The 20,807-nt window shown below is 35.7% G+C and overlaps 1 protein-coding gene across 3 annotated transcripts in view; it reads right to left on the bottom strand.

Annotated features, from left to right (window-relative positions):
- Window positions 1-20,807, bottom strand: part of COL11A1 (collagen type XI alpha 1 chain) — a 130,491-nt gene that overhangs the window by 43,464 nt on the left and 66,220 nt on the right. For all 3 annotated transcript variants that reach the window (XM_026043864.1, XM_026043866.1, XM_026043865.1), the window contains 13 exons: window positions 19,537-19,590; window positions 17,562-17,606; window positions 16,824-16,877; window positions 16,692-16,736; window positions 14,251-14,304; window positions 13,369-13,476; window positions 11,942-11,995; window positions 9,190-9,243; window positions 7,150-7,194; window positions 6,969-7,022; window positions 6,830-6,874; window positions 3,822-3,875; window positions 2,262-2,315 (listed from right to left, as the gene is read on the bottom strand). In XM_026043864.1, the coding sequence (XP_025899649.1) occupies window positions 2,262-2,315; window positions 3,822-3,875; window positions 6,830-6,874; window positions 6,969-7,022; window positions 7,150-7,194; window positions 9,190-9,243; window positions 11,942-11,995; window positions 13,369-13,476; window positions 14,251-14,304; window positions 16,692-16,736; window positions 16,824-16,877; window positions 17,562-17,606; window positions 19,537-19,590 (720 nt within the window). The remainder of the gene's footprint in view (window positions 1-2,261; window positions 2,316-3,821; window positions 3,876-6,829; window positions 6,875-6,968; window positions 7,023-7,149; window positions 7,195-9,189; window positions 9,244-11,941; window positions 11,996-13,368; window positions 13,477-14,250; window positions 14,305-16,691; window positions 16,737-16,823; window positions 16,878-17,561; window positions 17,607-19,536; window positions 19,591-20,807) is intronic.

The raw sequence follows: 20,807 nt of genomic DNA, 5'->3' as shown, positions 1-20,807 counted from the left end.
CTGGTATTAACCCTGTTCCGTCAGATCTGGTTTATACCTTCCTCCAGCCAGATTTTATAGCAGTTCAGTTTTGCTATAGCTGTGCAGTCTCCCTCTCAGATCTCTAAAATGATCTACATTACATAGACCAAAGAACCCCTTTGCTCTGCAGGCTCAATACCAGAACTGGTACAAATAGAATTGTTCACCTGTCCTTTCCCTTACTCAGCCAAAGCTACTTCTGAAGTTGATTGTAAGGAAAGAAAAAAAGGAATATATATATATATACTGAAAATAACTCATTTCCTGAAAGTGCCCTGAGAAGACCTTCTATTTCCAGGTTTGCAGAACATATGAATTCTTCACTGTATATTCAATAACTCTTGATGCTAACGGTGGCCTTACTACTCTGCACTTTTCCAATATCACCATCTTAGCTACTAATTTAAATTTTTAAAAGAAGTAATACGCAAAGGATATTTCAGCAGCAAATACTCAAGATGACCTGGATACTCTATGGGTTCTTCAAAAATGTGTAGTATTAAAAAATCTGTTGTAGTCTATCATTCATGTGTATGTAAGAACACAAGGACTCCCTCCCTTTTTCCCCCCCTAGTATTACCTGTGAAAGATTATGTAACAAAACTGAGTTTATTTCAATAAGAAATAACAAGGTCCTTGCTTAATTCTAGCATATGAAATAGCTACTACATTTCTATTTTAGCCTTTCATAGACATGAAACACTGAATTCCTGCATAGCATCAGACAATTCAGTTATGTCCTCAGTTGATGTCTCCTGCCAGATGACATCACTGCAAATGACTTATCATGACAGTATTGTTCCTGTCTCTGGATTTACAGGAAACACTGGCAGTTTTTCCAGGGTTTACTGTGAGAAAACATTATAGCCTTTTCTTCTCTAATATTTACTTCAGTAGGGCCCAACATATATTATTATTCCATAGGCAAGCTGTAGAATGCTTAGGTACTTAGGCCCTCTAACTTGTTAACACAACTGTAATCACTATTAAAAGAGTAAAAAATACTTTTCATTTTGAAAAATATGGTCTTCTACAAAAAATACATCCATGAAGAATGTGTGACTCTGTGTGTGTTTGCACAGCATATTGAAATACTTTTAAAATAATTGGCCTGGTTACACATACAGATAGGACAGTAAATAATGTTAAAGAGTAGTTTTTGTTTTTGAATTATTCAAGTTCGATATCAGTACAAGTACAAACCTACTAACTCCAGATGAGATACAGAGCACCAAAGTAGTGAATAAAGCAAGAGGAACCTGATCCAAACATCACAGAGAGGCAGAGTCACTAGCTTTATTGTATTTTGCATCTTGTTTATACAATTAAAATAAACTAGTCATTTCTGTTATAACTCCCATGGCAGTTTTTTTTTTATATATATAAATATATATATATATATTTTTTTTTTTATATATATATAACATACATACATATATATACTATATATATGTTATACCCTTAGGGTATCTCTTTTTTTTTTATTAGAAATTCTTTCAACTTGATACACTGAGCAGATTTCTAGCCAAGTGGAGCCGTAAACATACTCTACATGCTTATATTTCTCTCTCTAAATTCATCTCTGGCTTTCTCTAGCTCTGAAGAACTAAGCAAGAACTTTGTCTGATTTCAGTGAAATATTAATAAGGTTTGGCACTACAAAGGCAATTTAAAAAATAATGATTGGATTAAAATAATGTTACATATTTATTGTCTTTTTTTTAATTATTATTATGCTGCCAGAGTTTATTCATTGTGATTTTTAGGATTACAGTTTCAAAATTTAACTTTGCTTTGGCTGACTGAATCATTCCTAAACCTACCTTCTAAAGGTGTTGGCTTTTAAGTTGCATAGCAGCTGAGCATTATTAATATATTTTATCATGCTCTGTTACATGACATCCAGCGAGAAAAGAACCATATAGTATTTGCCTTACAAACCTTTACTAAAGTTGATTCCTGAGTATTAAGTTTTCTTACTTTTATTGCCCGCTTAAGCTCCCACTAACATTACCACAACAGGGCATAGTCAAGAATAGTCTCATCCTTATAGCACAGAAACAAAATTAACCTTTTCCAAGCCTAAGCTACTAAGTCATAGGAAAGCCACAGTCACGTTATCTCTCAGTTCCAGCCTCATCCCCTTTTCAAATGAGGTGTCTCTCTTTCTTTAGGTTTGGTCACAAGCTTATGACTTCAGTAGGTTTACAAGACTAGCACAGTAGAGTTCATTTACTTACAGTCTCTCCCCGCTGTCCTGGGTGTCCAGGCAGGCCATCTTTCCCAGGTGGGCCCTGAAATTGGAAAATAAAGAAATCAGAGCATTTCCCAGCCATTCTCAGATGTGAAAAAAGAAAGTGTCCTACTGGCAATAAGAATCTTCTAATCTCTTCATTTTTTTCAGGACAGTCTTCAGCACAGCTTAACTGCTCTTTTATTAGTTACATGTAGTTTTAACATTTAATTTGCTTTGTTTCTTCCTGACGTGCATTAACGGTTTGCGGAACGATTCTTGGTTTGATACAGAAAATAAAAATAGCAAATACTTGGGTAAAAAAACCGCATTTGCTGTAAAAAGCACACTGAAGCTCACAGGAATTGTGTGTATACTTGTACACTGAGTATTGCTCTCTACATCTTACTGCTTGCCTTACTTCCCTCCTGGTGTCACTAGCCATTGCGCACACATTATGCTGTATTTCTAAGTTGCTGAAAGATGCCAACTCTGATTTTTTCACCACGCTTGCACTGGAAGTAGTTTTAAAACAAAACAAAAGAAAAACTTAGTACTCCTAGCTTAGTAATTCCTATAGTTTTCTTTCCAACAAGGTCATCACAAAACATGAATTTCTTTTGATGTCTTAATATACCAGTTCTTCTAAAGATTTTGCTTGTCCACTCTGTACAGTGTATTCAAGGGAAATTTAATCAGAGTGAAAAAATAATAGAATTTGCAACCTCAGTAAATGTCTTAAAACCTAACTAGGAAATCTAATAGAAATATATTTTTTTCAATTTACATTGGTGTGATGTCTGGTTTTCTTGTACACAATCATAAATTTTGGGAGGAATGTTTTCTGTCATTCCTCAAATAAAGCTCAAAGCTGGATCTAGAACTACAAAAGTCTTGAATTAATAAGTACAATAGGCCTATCCATCCAAAGTTGTTTTTATATATATTCATTTATGAACTAAGAAATACTTGGAAACACGTGATGACAAGCTGCAACAATCTCCAAATAAGCACAGTTCTGTTAATCACACATACGTGATATGTATCACCATCTGATTTTTTTTTTATTCAAAGGAAAAATAAGTATTTCACTATCTGTCCTAAAATACATTTATTTAATATATAAAAGGTAGTATACTCTTTAAAGGGTAATTTCAAATGTGCTACTTCTACTGTGCATTTGTATTACTAATGAATGTCTTCTTCCTCTGCATTTTTGTTAAAGATTCACATGTTTAAAGGAAATAAACATTAAACAGAGGGCAGAATATCTTGCTTACACTAAGCCTGTCACCTGAACTTTGGCATTAAGTGGCTTCCAGTTCAGTATATGATGTTGAACATCAGTCATATAAGCTTTGCCAGTTGCATAGCTCAGCTACTGTTTTGAATATCCAAGTGAGTTCTTGTCATAACCTTAAAGCTCCATAAACTTAGAGGAAATTTGTCTATTTGTAATCTATACACAAAATGATACTTAAATAAACCTTCAAATATTAACCTTAGAAACACTGTATGAAAAAAAAACATTCTTGCTTTGCACATATTTATTTAGAAAGATACTTACTGGAGGTCCTTTTGGTCCAGGGAATCCAACCGGTCCCTGAGGCCCTTGTGGTCCCTAGTATTAAAAGCAACCAAAAAAATAAAGTTTTACTCTAGCCACCATGAAACTGGACTGAAAAGTTTGCTTCAGTAGGAAAATATATGAACACTGTAGATAATAGCTGGCTACATGCATAAAGCCTGCTCTATATTGCCCTAAATATTAGTCAAACAGAGAGAGATTGAGTGAATTTCCTGAAAGCAATATTGCCTATATAGGAATGTAGTTAAAGAAAATCTACTTGTATTGATTATTTTTTGTTTCTGAATCCTGAAATTGTGCATCATAAAGCAGGAGTTATGTGGGAACAAAAAACATTGTTTTGTACATTGCAAAAAGCATGGGAATTAATTCATAGTCTGTTGGTCTTCTTTGACTTTGATTCTGACACCCATCCTTGGCAGTTCTTACACTTGATAATATTTCAAGCCATTTTGAAAACAGCAGAAACTGCTTCCAAATACAGAAAGCTTTCCAGAGTTAACAGAAACAAGAACAATATTCTTTCTTTCATGAAAAACAATCGAGGCAGCTGAAGAAATTGTGATACATAAAATTTCTATTTATATAGTTACACAAGTGTGCACGTATCTATATATCTATGTGCACAGATAAAACTTTCAGGTAGCATTTTTTTTAGATTTTTTTTTTCTATTTAGAGATGATCATGTAAGTTGGCAGATGGTGTATATGTAAATGTATATACATACACCTGTACACATATGTATATATATTTGCACATACGTATTTACAAATTAGTAGCTTACACAATCACTTCTGAAGTTTTTATTAAAAGAAATGAAGACCAGCTGTCAAAATTTGTTGCCGATACGATGAATGGAATCCAGTGTCAAATTGCTGAAAGAATTTGTCCTGTTTAATTTTTTAGTGTGCTAGGTCAAAGAAGAGCAACCTGAGAAATCTCACTTTAGTCTATGTGGTCCCACAGCAAAGCCCTGTACCCAAGTCACACAGTGAAAGACTTATCCTGCTGCAGTTGGCACACGATGTGTGGTTTTACTAAGACATCAGCTGACAAAATATGTCAGAAATACTGTTTTGAAGTTTAAAGCAAAGCCCTGAAGCGGGAGGCCACATGCCCCAAGTCGTGCTACCTTTTTTGCTCCTCTGATAAAGCCCTGACTGTGTCAGGTCCAAAAGCCTCATTCACTGGAGCCTGGCTCAGGGCCCGAGCGCGGCTGCCTCTCGCAGAGGCACTGTGTGCCACAGTGGAGGGAGAGGAGTCCTTGTTTCCAGCCCAGGGGAATCATTTTTGTTTCATCTCCCCAGAAAGGTGTCACATACTTGTTCCATCCAGATTATTTTTGAAGCCACCACAACTTGCAAAAAGGCTCCATTTTTTTTGCTTGTTTGCTTTCTTTTTTGTGGTGTCTGTGAGCAAATGACCTTTCCTCATTTCTGGGTATAATGGGAAACATAAAACATTCGCCCCTCAAAATGAGGAGTCTTATACATGAAAACTATTAAGATTGACTTAGCTACTCTAAAATATACAAAAGAAATTAGTCTGTTTCAGAACCTGGGTTATAAGAGCAGAATCCGAAGTTTTTCTGCTACAGGCACTTTCTTTCCCATAAATTTCTGTTTTACTTTGATCTTCATATCTTAAAATTTTTAATGAAAGAAGATTTGCACTTTTTAAAATTCTTAATATGACTTAGAGATTTCAAGCTAGTGGGTTGATGGATTACATGGGGAGACAAAAAGCTCTAAAATACTAACAGCTATGTTAGTATTTTATGTCTATACTTTTGACTTTGTTATTCAATTTCATTGTAACAGTAGTCACACAAGGCAGATTTTTTAATATTTACATGTCAGGTACCTGAAATTGTCTAAACTGAAGAGAAATGAGTTATAATTTTTGGCTGATTTTGGAAAGCAAGTGGACTCTTTGCACTAACACTGCACGAGTGGCACGAGATGTGGTTCTCTGACACTTCATCTCTTGCTTTAATCCATTTCTCCAGGAGTGCCTTAATCCACTCATTGATTTCAGACCCCTCCACCTCTTTCCTACTCCAAGAAGTACTGTCCTGCTCCACTAACCATTCTGATGGACACATAAGTAATATTCTACTTCAGGAATGAAAGAATTAAAAAGATGAACATGAAAGGTCTTTGGTCATCTTTTGTTTACAGTGCACTTGCTGTTAATTATATGTTGTACATCCTTTAAGGGCTTTAAGTCAACAGAATAGGCATACTTTCAGTAAGCAGAAAATGTGGCATTTATCCTTCCTCTTAGATATGAGGGCATGAATTTACAGATTGTGTATACGAAAAAATGTAGGAGTTTACATGAAAACAGGCTAAGAAAGAGAAGTTTGATCTAAAGCTTCACAAAGAAGCCTAGGCAGAGAGTGTGTCTACTTAAGGATTTGAATGGGATTTCATGTGCTGCTATTATAAACCTGGTTTATTAATATTGTTTTTCTATATGCTGCTGTGTAATGAGTTGACTGTATATTGGATTTGTGTATTGATTGGCAATATAACTGTGAGCAGAAAATTTCATTTCAGCAAGCACAATAGGATTTCTCAAGCATGCAGAAAAGAGGTTGAAGGGAATTCTTAGCTGATCTGAATTTAAAAAACTGCTGTTTCAACAAAGAAGCTCCTGGAGATGGCTGAATTATTTGTACATTCCCCCCAAACCAGCAGTAAGCAGTTAGTAAATGGGGCATTCTTAAGTGCACAGGCCCTACTTGTACAAAATAGAGCTACAGATGGAAACAGCAGGTTTCAGACTATTTTGGGTCACTCATACCTAATTTTATGGAAAGCAACATCCTTAGTATTGAGGTTTTGTCAGTTCTGGTTACTCTAGTTGAAGAGAGGCAAATACGCAAGCGGGAGAAAAAATAAACCAACCCTCCATCCCCTAAACCATAACCCTCAGTGGTGGAGAACAACAGCATGTACAAATATAGCTCTCTTAGCCATACCCTTTCACCTGGTGGGCCAGGAGGACCATCATTGCCTGCAGTACCCTAGGAGGAAAGACAATATATTCAAAGATGAAACCTCTGTTTTCTTTAAAAACAAACAAATAGCAACAGTCTGTATAGTGTATGTGACAACTACCTTCAGACCTGGCTTGCCGGTGGGACCTCTGGGGCCTCTTGAGCCTCTTGGACCCTGTCAATGTAACAAACAGATGCAGCTGACAGATGCTACAACAAATTTAAGTCATTACAATTTTTTTATACGATAGTAGAGGTAATTAATATAGAAATGCTTCTAAGCAGCAAAGAAAATCACATACTGTTGGTCCTCGTTGTCCTCGTGGGCCTGGTTTGCCATGTAATCCCTGTAAAGAAAAGTCCATACAACTTATCTTAGCAGCTTTGTGAGACAACATTTTGCTAGTGAAGTCAGAACACAACAAAGCTCCCTTATGTTTAAATATTTTTTATATATTTAAGTGGCTGCTTTGCATTTTAGTTTACAGAAACATGGCCCTTGATAAAATTATGTTCCCGAGTCTTCAGACTTTTAGGTAAATGCACAAAATTTGCCTCCAAGTCAGGGAACAAGACATTTCAAACCACCTTAAAATAGTGAAGATGCCACAGAACAAGCAGAATACATCTGTGCTCGTTGTGCCACAGAGACTCAGAGGCTGCCAAAATTCTAACCCTTATTTTTTTGCTGCAATATCTCCTAAACACACACCACAGATTTTTTGCACATTCTTCAGGCCTGGATTTAGTCTAGTATAGTCCTGCATTCTAATGCAAGGAAGTTTAAAATTCAGGAGTGTATTCTTCAGATAACAGAAACTTGCTGACTGATGTTTGCTAATTTCTGCGGTGAACACGACAGCAACACTGGCAGAGATGTCTTTAATCAGAGATGTCTATAAGGGTTGCTTTTATTTAAAAGACAATTAAATGCACATTTCTGATGTTTCCTGTGATTTTTTTTTTTGTTCTCTTTTTGTTACCAATTTTATCCATTTATCAAAATAAAATAATATATTATTCCTTATCACGTTACTCAGCTTACAAGCTGTTCAGGAGCAATGATTATCTTTCCTAATACCAGTGCGTGCAGCAGGTAGTATAGCATATGATGAGATGCTTTTAGGCAATGTTAAAAATAAGAAATGCATCAGACTAAGATGAAAAAAGGCAGTTAATCTTGTTGCACTGATGCTGAGCATAATAATTAAACACACATGCAGTTGGATGACATAAATTATATAATTAGTCACCCTAGCTGAATCGAAAGTTATTTGAAGGCCTGATAATGATCAATACACTTTAAATTTTCATTATTTGCCTCGATATGTTATCGTTTTTTGTTTTTATTTTTAATCTGATATTATAATTAGCAGTGATAGCTCATTTTCCCCTGAACATTAGCTTTGATTCCTTGTGGTAGTCCATAATAACATATTTTGCTGCAGCTAAAATAATACAAGAATAATCTAAACTATATGTAAGCAACTGCAAATGCAATTAGTTTTCTTTTGTTGCATCTTAAAAAATATCAATTTCTGCTTCTGCTTTCATGCTGCAAACTAAAATGGCTTCTTCAGTGCAATAATGATATACATTTCCTCAGTTTGACTTAATGCCACATTGAGCTGCAATGATCTATGAATTCTGGCTCATCTTTTCATTTTTGATGATTTCATCAGCTTTCTAACAACATAAACAGCTGTATGTAAGTGAGCTTTCAACACAGTATGACAGTGACCTTCTTTCTAACCTGTATCATTTCTGTGGTTTGACAAATATGCATAACATTTTCTCTCATCTGATTCAAATAAATACAGCAGAAAAAGCTGTCATTTTGCACTGCCTTATAATAATAGCATGTGTCTTGGTATATTTGCATATTCAAAGCCAATGCTATAAAAATCCTTGTGGTAAATCAGGATAATTATAAAATAAAAGTTGAGTTCCCTTTAGGTTAAACTGTAGGATGATAACTCAGGAGATGCAGAAAACTAGTCCTTGCCAGCTCAGTCAGTTACACAGTAAAATAAGAAGCTTCATCAAATGTGAATGCTTTTTGCTTTTTCATACATGAAATTACAGGATAAGATACCCTGTGAGAAAGTACCTGAATTCCTGCATACTTGGGTTAATGCCTGCAAGAATGGAAATTTGTGTTTCTGTATTTTATATAACTGTAGGAGTTCATCCTAACCAGGAAAAGTCTTCTTTTTTTTTTTTTTTTTTTTTTTTAAATTTTTCCTTTGATTATAGCTTGTATCCTTGGATTTCAGTGACTTCTTTGTAGCACTGAGTTCCACACAGTTAATTAAGCCTCATGCAAACATGAATTATCATACCCTTGCACCTTTCTCTCCATTGGCACCTGGAAATCCTGGGAAACCAGTAGAGCCCTAGAAATAAATAAATAAAGAAAAAAAAAAAAAAGGCAATTACCAGAAAATATCAATAACAAATCTGTAGTATAGTCAACACTGAATTTACATGAAGCACACCTCCAAAATGATGTATACTGCACATAACATCTAATTTGTAAGTGTGACAACTCTGATGAATATCTGTAAAATAACTTACCATAGTGCCTCAAGTCCTGAATGCAATGCAAAAAACATCAACATATAAAATAGACATTATTTATCATCATCTTAGATAATGAAGTAGTTACTAACTATGCAACATTTTTTAACAGTAGGAAAGAGATCATTAACAGCCTAATAGAAATAGCTCTAATTGTATTTAGCTAATAGGAACAAACATGGGTCTACTGTGTAGCTCACAGAATAATATTCCTTTTTAAAAATAATTCTGTGCAAAGTAACTGTAAAGTACTGCCCTATCAGAAGAGTGGTCCCATTTCATGTGCTTTACTCACTGTAATACGCTTACATGCTTGTCTTCTAGTGACCAGAATTTATGAGATTATCTACTTTGATTTTCTATATAGAAAGTGATGCCAGGAACAATTCCTGCTTCTCTTTTTTCTCCCTCAGAGTGAGTGATACTCATTCTACTCTGAATATACTATTTTCTTTTTTACTTTGGCTGTACAACTACAGGAGGAGAGCAGACGTGTAAGCTGCCAATATGTTAATTTGTCCCAAGGGACTTCGGTGATGGATTTTATAAAATATTCTTTTAAATTACTGACGATGAAAATCAAAACATTGTTTCATTTGACCAGCTAGTAAAACAACTGGCCATTCTGCACAGAGTGCCTGCTGTGATAATGCATCTATAGTTCTAGCTCTTGCTATTAGGCCACTAAGATATTAATAAACAATTTCTAAAATGCAAGTAACAAAAACTTAGGATGGAATCTCCTGTTGCCTTCATTGAAATAACAATCACTATCTTGTTCCTTGTTTACTTTTCATCTTTTTCTTACTTATGTTTTCTTTTTAATAATATTACCTTTTTCTTTTAATAATATTACCTTTTCCTTTTAATAATATTACTTAGCACAAGTCATTTCAATTACCCATTAGCTGGCCTGACCTGGGGAGAGTACAACTTAATTGACGAGGATTCAAATGAAAACTTGACTGATACCCATTGGGGACAGAAAAAGTATCAGTTTTGTTTTTGTTTTCAGTTCTTCATCAGTTATACCTTAAAGTATTAATAAAATTTATTTAAATCTGTTCTGTGAAGCCCAAGAAAACTCTTTGGGGAAGGGATGGGCAGGGGCGGGGGCCGCAAATTATCAGGCATCATCCTGAACCTTCTCAACAATTCTTGAAGAGAACTTCTCATTCCCTTTACACAGCCAGACAGCTAGCATATTTTTGGATGTTTTCTTTTTCTTACTCTCTTGTGTTATTTGTGGATAAATTTCAGTAAAAAGCCTTGAAATAACTCGAGGTACTATAGCTGCCATTACTCTTTTGTGAAAGATAGAATGACAGATTAGAAAGGCAAGCAATGAATACAGCTTCAGAACTATTTTCAATTTTAATTTGATGAAAATTTAATATAATAAAATTCTTGATCAATTGTATGCTGAAGAATCAGTCAACTTTTATTTGAACTATTACCTCATTTTTTCCCCCTTAGAACTGAATAATATAAAACCTCTTTGATCTTAAACGTCTCAAAAGAGAGTTCTGAGATGAGAGGAGACAAAAGAGAGACTGAAATTACAGACATTTGGATTACATGGTAAATGGCGAAAGATGTTCCTCAAGGTGAATATTCTTCATGAATATTTTCTTTAGATTTTTTTTTCACCTTGCTTAGCTAGGCAGGAAGTTCTATTTATGCCAAAAAATCAAGTTTGAAAATGAAGATAGATTCCAAAATTAGCAAAGTTTAGGATTTCACTGCAAGGTCATTTTTCAGTTATATAGAAGGCGTAGGAGATTCTTCTTTGCAGTATTTTCCTAGATGACTCACCTTTGAGACAGTCTGAAGATCCAGAGTCTCCCTAATGGCCTTATCTAATCTGGGAAATGTCTGAGGAACGGTCGTATTTCTATTTTTTTTTCTTTCCTATTAGTCTTAGGGAGTTCTTTGATTTTTTTTTTTTTTTTTTATTAATTTGTCACGCCCTTTTCAGAAAGCTATATTTAGAAGATGGTTTTCAAAATGCATTCTTCCATTCTAAAAATGGAAATGTTTGAGCTTTTACACAAACCAGGAAATAGCTACATATTCTCTATTGCAAACAAAGCACAAAGGACTGTGAAAGAACAGATGTAGGCCTATGAATCAAGTAAGGGCAAGGTCACAAGTTTGTCTAAGTGGAAGCAAAGGCGCTACCTGACAAAGTAAAAGAAAATACGCTACAAATAAATACAAGTCTTTTGCAGCTAATGGAAGAAGCATTAAAAGATTCCTTTTGATGGATTGAAAAACTTGGAAAACTCCCATCTGTATCAGCATCCATTTTGTGGCCAAGATGCGTGCTCCTCATGGCAAAGGTTTGGAGGCAGTGTCGTGAGGAAAAGCGAAAACAGTGGGGACGTGATTGACAAGAAAGGAAATATGAAGAATGGCCCATAGTTTAACCCTCTGATCCTCCAGACACGCAAATAAAAGAATATCTGCCATTGTGATTATTTTCTGTAGTATCACAAAAACAAGATTATTTACCTTTGGACCTTGTCTTCCTGGATATCCTGGCAACCCTGGCACACCAAGTTTTCCCTGTAATTAAATGACAGCTTCAAATTATATTTTATCATATTCTTTAGTTGTTTAGCAAAATTCTATAGAAAAATATTTTTCCACAACTTAGAATATTTTATGAAAAGCAATATTTAATGAAATCTATTTTTTTGTTTAGCTATTAAAAAGCAGAGAAGTAGTTCTCAAAATCAAAAAAAAAAATTCCCAACCCAATGAATGAGTTCCACAAAGCCAATATCTCTGTCTTTTTGTTTGCATAGATTGCTGTTTATGGAAGTGGTCACTAAACTATTTATATCCTCTAATGTATCAGGATGTTACTAGGCTTTACTGAGAAACAATTCTTCTAACTGCACAATGGCTGCTTTGCTTTTCATAGATCATGAATAAGCATTTAAAACAGTAGCTTTATTTTGAAGATTCCTGAACTGTTTGAAAATATGGTAAATCTTATTCTGCTCACTGTTTGATACGCAGAGATTTATCAAAAGCATGGCTGCCTTGGTATTTGCAGAAGAGAAAATAGGAGAAACAGTTTGATCAACATTGACATTGCCCCCTCCTAGGAATGAAATAATGTGCCTATTATTTTCAAGACATAACCAGCATTAAAAAGCATAGCTACTCAAAAACTTTAGAAGGAAACATTTTCAACCTCGTTGGCTCACTTTTTTTGAAACACAGTACAGATACATCTGAATCTTCATTTTTGTTTTACTTTATCATTATTTCAAAGTTAATCAAAATGTCACAGCTGAAATTAACTTTCTTTTCTCATGATATGATGCAGTGACAGTCTTTTTCTCCCCATAGTATCATTTCAGGTCATCTCAAGGGTTTTTTATTGAAATGAAGATTCTACCAAGCTCTCTACTTGTTCTCCTCTTTATTTTGTGCCCCATTATTTTAATCAATCTTCCTTTTCAATAGTCACTTTGGTTTTGCCAATCCCATTTTGGGTTTTTATTCAGGATACTTTTTTTCTGTTCTAAGCTACGTTTATGTCACTATTTGCCATAATTTGACTCTGAATATTAACACACTCTCCAGCACTATCTTCATCCCTCTTAGTGCCCAACTATATACTTTGCATCATATTTTTCTCAGCGAGTGTGCATAGTATGCAATTTGGGATTGGGATTTAGCTGCTTTACAGTGCTGAATGACTTCTTGTATACTTACAAAGTAATCATTGCCAATTTCTATTTAAATATGAACTCTAGTGGTTTGCTGTAGTAGTGTCTCATAAAAAACAGTGTTAGGCAGCTAAAAGGACAACTTCAAGATTTGTAGGCTTGTTTTGTTGTGATGAAGAGTGTGGGCTCCATCTATATGGTGCATTCATGTTGGTCTCTGGCTTTTCCCCAGCTGCATTCATGTTGGTCTCTGACCTTTTCCCCAGCTGGACCAGCGGCTCCCGGGTCCCCAGATGGACCTGCTCGACCTTTTGGACCTTCTGGGCCATCTTCTCCCCGTGGACCTGGCGGGCCAACTTCTCCCTGAGATACAACATCATGTAAACATGGAACAATTGACTGTGTGCATCTAATAGCGAGTCAATGTACAATTAATTCAAAGGAAATTTATAGGAGAAATAAATGAAGATAAGGAAAATAATACAGTTTAATCAATTCAAATGCACATAAGTAAGCCATATATATACATACATATTTTTAATAGGTTCTAGAGCTCAGTTTCCTTTCCTGGGTTTGGAAGCTATCCTTAATTATTCTTTCCCTGTGAAGGGCATTCTGAGGGTCCATATAAGAATATTTGAATCCGATATGACAGTGACATAGGTACAGAGGTAATAGATAATAGGCCAACAGGCTCTTGTAAGAAGCTGTCTACCACTTGCACCCTCTTCTAGAAAGAAGTCATCACTCTTCCTTTCAGCTAAACAAAAGACTTTTTGGTAGAAAGTTGCAAGATCATAATGTTGGAATGAAAACCACCTTTATTCTGGTTAAATTAATTTTCCTCAGGCTAATACTGGACATCTTGGAATCTTGATAAAGATGCTCTCTAGGAAAAAAAGCTTATTGAGCAGGAAATCCAAGACTGGCATCATCTTTCTTTTTATACCAGGGAATTTCTGATTTACAGGATCCCTCTCACTGGCTGAAATCTGCATACTCAGGAAACAAAAATATTTACAGCTACTCACAATTATATTATTTTTGGCTTATATTTATTCATTCACTGAAATGACCATTTCAAGAAAATAACAGTTATTCTTTTTGAGAACATATGGATTGTCAGTAAATGCTTACCCGGTCACCTTTAAGGCCCATGTCACCTTTAAATCCTGGGAAACCATCTTCACCCTAAAGAAAACAGAAATGCATATATGATGACTTTTACTATACGAGATTTCTTTTTTCTGCAGAGAATAAAAAAACAATAGATAGCTTCAGTGCTACCAATAGTAATAATTCATCCATTATAGATTAAAATAATTTGCAAAGTTAAAATGAGAACTTGACACATCAGAGTAATTTAGTAGAGCAATTACTACATTACAGAAAGCATATCAGTGCACTTCATAAAATGATTGCTTAGCTGGAAAGTTCCTAATAAAAGCTGTTTAAAGTTATTTAAAATTTGTTTAAAGAGAGATAATTTTTAAGGGTTTATTTTTTAAGTTTATAAGGTCTTGAATTCTTTGTGTTATCTTCCATTTCAATAAGGCCATCAATCCAATTAATTCAAAAAAATCTTGGCAAATAATTTTTTTTTTTTATTTTCAATGACAACTTTCCTTTTAATGAATTATTCATGCAGACTCATGTCTTCATAATATCACAAAAAGAACAAAAAAATTGGCTGGCAATGCCAGTTTTATCCTCATAAAAGAAAAACTGCACAAATATTAGTGTGGCAAAACAGGTGCATATTTCTGGGGTTTTTAGGGAGAACTAGTTATTTACTGCCTAGCAAGTACTTGCAGTTAATTTAGTCCTTTTAGAAGCTCTCCATACTGCAGCAGGAGCAGACAGGACTTTTTCAAGCTGTATTTACTCCTAGATCAATTTGTTCACTAATACAAAGAGAAATCTCCAGAGGAAACAGAGTTGTTTGGGACTTGCTCCAGCACAACTAATTTTTGCCTCTTGCTTCACCTTTTGCTTCCTCAGTCTCACCTATCAGGCAATTATAGCTCTGATGTCCAGATCACAAAAGGTTATGGATGGCACACTTTAACTATTGCTGAGTTATATACTGATAGCAAAGTTCTCCTTGTGAGGAATGAGTAGGTAAGGAAATGTTTTACTGGGATGCTGTTTGTTTCTTATACACTGAAGTAATATTGAGGATGTAAAACCTAAAAGAAAAAAAAAACAAACCTTCACATGTAGGTTTCCTGTGCTTTGTAGATGGTAGAAATAAGGTTTATAGGGGCATCTTGTATTGCATAAATTAAAATTCCAGGGTGACATTTCTTGAAATTTAGAATGGTGAAAATGTAGAGTGAAGAACACATGAAAAAGCTTTAGCTGTAAAAGCTGTTCAGCTATGTCCATGGATCGTAACAATTTTATGAGAACACCTGCAGCATATCAGCAAGGGCCAACCATGTGCCAGCCACCGACCAAACGGTTCCAAACGAACCGAAACCCTTCTCACCTTTCCCAGTGAGGTTACAGCTACTGAGACCTACAAAAAGCTGGCTTTATTCCATGCTGGAAGAAAGCTGACTGCTCTATTTCCTCTTCTGCTGTCAACAAAAAGTAAAATATCTGAAGACTTCTATTCACATTTACCAGGCAGTATAGAGATAGATCTTCTCTGACATCCCTGGAACCATTTCAGAGATACAGAGGTTTCCTGAGTGCTAAGTTTATTTATTTATAACGTCTTAAAACGCCTTCCCCAGCATAATAGTATCTGAATGATTTTGATAAAAAAGACCTCTGTGTAACAGACCTTTAAAGCTCTGGGAGAGCAGTAAGGCTGAGTGAAAACTGTGTGATCAGGTGGTGTGAGTGAGGGTGTCTAATCTGTCTCAGTCTGGGAGCTAAAGAAAGGGGGAATTCAGGGCAACGCCGGCTGCTATTTCAGTCACTGCAGACCACTAGAAGCCAGTACAGATTGCAGCAGTTGGCGTCTGCTCTGCCAGGAGGTTTTGCCCTATGCAGAGGAATAATCGCCTCAGGGGAAAGTAAAAACTTTATTCATTTTTTATGAATTTTTATGCATCTAATTGGGGCTGTGCATCAATAAGGTAAAGAAGGAGATCTGGCTCACAAATAGCTGGAACTTATAAAGTTATTGGAAATTTTAAGTACATGAGAAATATAAAATCTACCTTACAGCACTATCAAAATCATATATAAAACAAAACAAAAGCCTCTTGCTACCATAAATCTCTCTGAAGAAACCAGCTTTTCAGCATCCAGTGTAATATCTATTAAGAGGAAAGGGATGTCTAATTCTTAATTCTCCAGTTCGAAAGACCTTAGGGAACAGTTATTTACACTTGTACTAAAAGGAATCCAAAAGGAATCCAAAAGCAATCTGACAAATTAATATTTTACATTCACTCATACTACTTGTATCAGTGCTGATAACCATGGAGGTAATTGATTTATTCTTAGGAGTACCTCATCACTATGGAAGAAAACAGACTGCAATGAGGAACACAGAAGAGGTGGCACTGAAATAAGGAATGCAGAAACAGAAAGGAAGTCAATGCAGTCACATTTAGGTTTACCTTTTCACCTTTGGAGCCTTTGAGACCACGGACACCATCAGCTCCCTAAATAAAAGCATAAAAAGGATTAGCCACTGTACAGAATCAAAAAGGGGGTAGGCTAAGGGAAAGAATTCAATGAGTAAATCTTACCTTCACACCACGAGGACCTGGATAGCCAATTGGACCCTGAGGACCTGGAGGCCCCTAAAATATATTGGATTAAAGAATCTTTGTTTGTATAGTAGTTGCTTAAGAAGCAGTTCTCTTCTGAGACTATTCCTTGCTCTTTCAATGTAATACAGTAGACATCAAAATAACACTAGGTTGATAAACTTTTCAGGCTGTCTGCCACTAACAAAAGCTCCAAAGATACAAAACATCCTGCAACCTCACTTTGGAACTATTTATAGATTTAAAAACTTGTTTGTATTTTGGGGAAACAGCTATTCACAACATAAATAACATAAAACAATGGTCATTTGGAAATGTAAAATGAATTCAGTACACATTTCAGTGGTGTCTTTCCTGGAGAAAAACTGTATGCTCATTACAAGGATGGCACAAGTCAAAAGCAAAGAACAAAATAATGCTAATAATAAAATCATTGTCTTTTAAAAAGTGTGATTTCAAAAGTGAAATTAAAAGGTTTATGTTGCTTCATCAATAGACACTGGTATCTGGAGGCTATAAGTTACCACTTGCTGATGATTTTACAGATGTCTAATTTTTATACAATGTAGGGGGTTTTTTTTGGTTGTTCCCCCCCGCCCCATACCGGGTTTTCTATTATCTTTCTAAATAGTCCTTTAGGAACAAATGCATCATAGAACTGAAAACTTCAAGTTTTCTTGAAGGCCATGTAAGTATATAAAAAGGTTTGAAACTCACCAGTGCACCTTTCTCTCCAGACTGACCTTCTTTGCCTGGGTGACCCTAATTCAAAAGAAATGTATTTGGTTTGGAAAATGTTCACTTTGGGAAATTATATTTCATATAACAATACAGTTATTTTAATACTTGAATTTCATGACATCAAACATCCCTTTTTCTCTACTGCAACTCTAAAATAAAAAGGTTTTTTTTTTGAGGAAAGATTTTCCTTTCCATAACGAGCTATAAGTCTGTAATTCTTTTTCTGCCTATGTTGATCAGTCCTATTATAGGAATCTAGTAAATCTCTAGTTTTTTTCAGTCATGTATTCCCACATAATTTAATATAAGCTACATAACATAGTAGCCTGTTACTAAAAATACTCGTGCTTTGGTGTCACTGACACACTAAAATGTTCTCAGTCTGTGATTCTGAAGTGCACATATGTCGGTGGTTTAATTCTAATCTCCTAGAACATGCTTTTTTTTGCACACAAGATTTTAAATCCCCACCCAGTATTAGAGATCTCTATAACATTAAATGACTCAAAAAATGCTGCAGTTAAAGAGCACATCTGTGTCCCTTACAGCACCATTAATTTTACTATAATAAACCACTTTTAATAATGTCTCTCCTTCAAAGAGACATTTATTCACATAGCAGTGAAATGAAATAGTATACAGGATTTTTTGTATCTGCTGAAAAAAATATCCATGAGCTTTTACATGATCTTCATATGGATATTATGGGACCAGACACAAATCTCACCGAAATTAGGTAGACACAGTTCATTGCCATTCATCAGCACTGTAATTCTATAGTTTTAAGTAGGTCATATCAATTCAAACAGACTTAGCTGAATCTGTTGCCCCTAGCTAAACCTACTTGTGCTGTCTCTAGCTAAACCTACTTGTGCATTAAGGAGATAACATAGAGTAGGGATGTATATCAGGTATATTCACACACATGAATATCTCTTAGAACATTAATAGTGCTCAGCATGCAGAAATATGGACAAGGATTTAAGACTACTTAATATAGGCTACCATATGTTTTCAGCTAGACTGTCACATGTGTTTCTAAAAGGAGAGATTGTGACAGTCCTGGGTAAAATTTTGTATTTGCAATATATTTGTCCATGCAAAAATTGCCCTCTTGTAAGTCCTGTAGTTCTTATCCTAGCAGAACTCCTGCAGAAAGTCCTGAGTGCTTCTGTTAGTATAGGAAACACAGATTTAATCTGCAGAAGCAAAAATGTAAGAGAAAATGGCATGGGAAGGACAGATGGTAGGAGAAGACACTCTGACTATCTGATGGTTCTTTATGGTATAAAAACATGATAATTTTAATGCAAGGAAACTTTTGTGAATGCATGTGATTAACAGCACTGATTCCCTTTGTAAGCTTAATGCCTGACCTGTAAGCAATGCTACTCAGGTGGCTGCATCCTCTGTTCACATGAGTGAGCGTAGCCTCAGAAGCTTCTTTGCAACTGAGGGATTATAAATTTTGGCTTAAATCTGTCTTATTGCAGACAGGGAAGCATGTGATATTCTGCTTTGGTCAGGAAGCAGAGAAAGAACTAGACTATCCTGTGGTGACCACAGACAGCTTTTCTTTCTGCTCCTTTCTTACAGATGATTTTCTCTTCCACAGTGATATAGCAGGACTACAATGAGGCAGTATCTCACCCTCTGTATGCCAGTCAGGTTATTTGCTAATCATTGCAGATGTTTCTTATGCATTTTATTATCCTGAATGACCTTTTTAAAAGCCCAAAGCCATTCTCAGCAGCTGCTTCAAAGCCATAGCTCTCAAAGTTTTAATAGCCTAAACAACACAGAAGTTTTATGTGGATTTAATGATGCTCTTCCAAACTAGGACTACTGATGTTTTTATTCTCCATTTCTCTTTGTAGTATCGGAATCTACAATTATGTGTTCTTTGTTAAGAATATTTAGACATTCAACGAAAAAGTATTTGGTTACTTACAGGAGGTCCATCAGAACCAGAAAGGCCAGGAAGACCAGGCTTTCCTTGAGGACCCTAAGTACAATAACAGAGACACATATTAAGAATGATACCAGATAAAGAGACTCCAATGAGGATTGTCTATAGACTGCATTAGGAACAAAAAAAAAAGAAAAGGAAATAATATTACAGTAACTCGGAGGAATAGAAGGAGGAAAAAGGAAATTTTCCAAAAATTTAGATCTCCTCTTAGTCATCAGTTCTCAGCTCATCAGCTTTAATATATATCATTAATATATTTAATATATACCAAACAGATTACTTTGAAAGTTTACCTTTCACTTAAGAAATATGATCATATCCAGTGAAGTGCCAAAGATGATATCTTAATGTCAGTTTAATTTAAAGCCCAAATCAAAATGATATACTGAGAAATGCTATTAAAATCAAAAGCCTCCAAACATCTGCCTGCAAAATCCCAGAAGATCAAAAGAAACTGAGTTAATTTACATAGCAGAGTCTTGAATGTCCCTTTCCAATTAGCCATATAGGCATATTCTGACTCAGGAATATTGAAGATATTATGGTTGCTATTTTTTTAAACATGACTGAAACATTTTTGGAACATACTTTATGTGCAGACCTTTTATGAGTGGACTCTGAAGTATGGTGGACAACAAATTGACCATGAGGCAGCAGGGTGCTCTTGTGGCCAAGAAGGCCAATGGGACCCTGGGGTGCATTACGAGCATTTCCAGCAGGTTGAGGGAGGTGATCATTCCCCTCTAGTCTGGTGAGGCCACATTTGGAGACTGTGTCCAGTTCTGGGCTCCCCAGTACAAGAGGGATGTGGAGCTGCTGGAGAGAGTCCAGCATAGGGCCACAAAGATGATCAAGGACCTGGAACATCTGCCCTATGAGCAAAGGCTGAGAGAGCTGTCCCTGTTCTCCTGAAGAAGAGAAGGCTGAGGGGGGACCTGATCAGTGTCTAGAAACACCTCAAGGGAGGCAGTGAGGAGGATGGGACCAGCCTCTTTTCAGTGGTGGCCAGCAACAGGACTAGAGGAAATGGCCACAACTAGAAGCATCAAAAGTTCCACAAGGACTTATGGAAAATTTTCTTGACAGTGAGAATGACAAAGCACTGAAACATGTTGCCAAGAGAGGTTGTGGAGTCTCCTTCTGTGGAGATCTTCAAAACCCGCTTAGATGCAGTCCCATGCCATGTGCGTGTGCAGGGGTGTTGGACTAGACGGTCTCTAAAGGTCCCTTCCAACCTTAGCAAATCTATG

Source organism: Nothoprocta perdicaria, unplaced genomic scaffold (genome assembly GCF_003342845.1).
Source record: "Nothoprocta perdicaria isolate Ctin4 unplaced genomic scaffold, notPer1 scaffold_34, whole genome shotgun sequence".
Classification (NCBI taxonomy): domain Eukaryota; kingdom Metazoa; phylum Chordata; class Aves; order Tinamiformes; family Tinamidae; genus Nothoprocta; species Nothoprocta perdicaria.
This window is presented reverse-complemented; position numbering and strand designations above follow the sequence as displayed.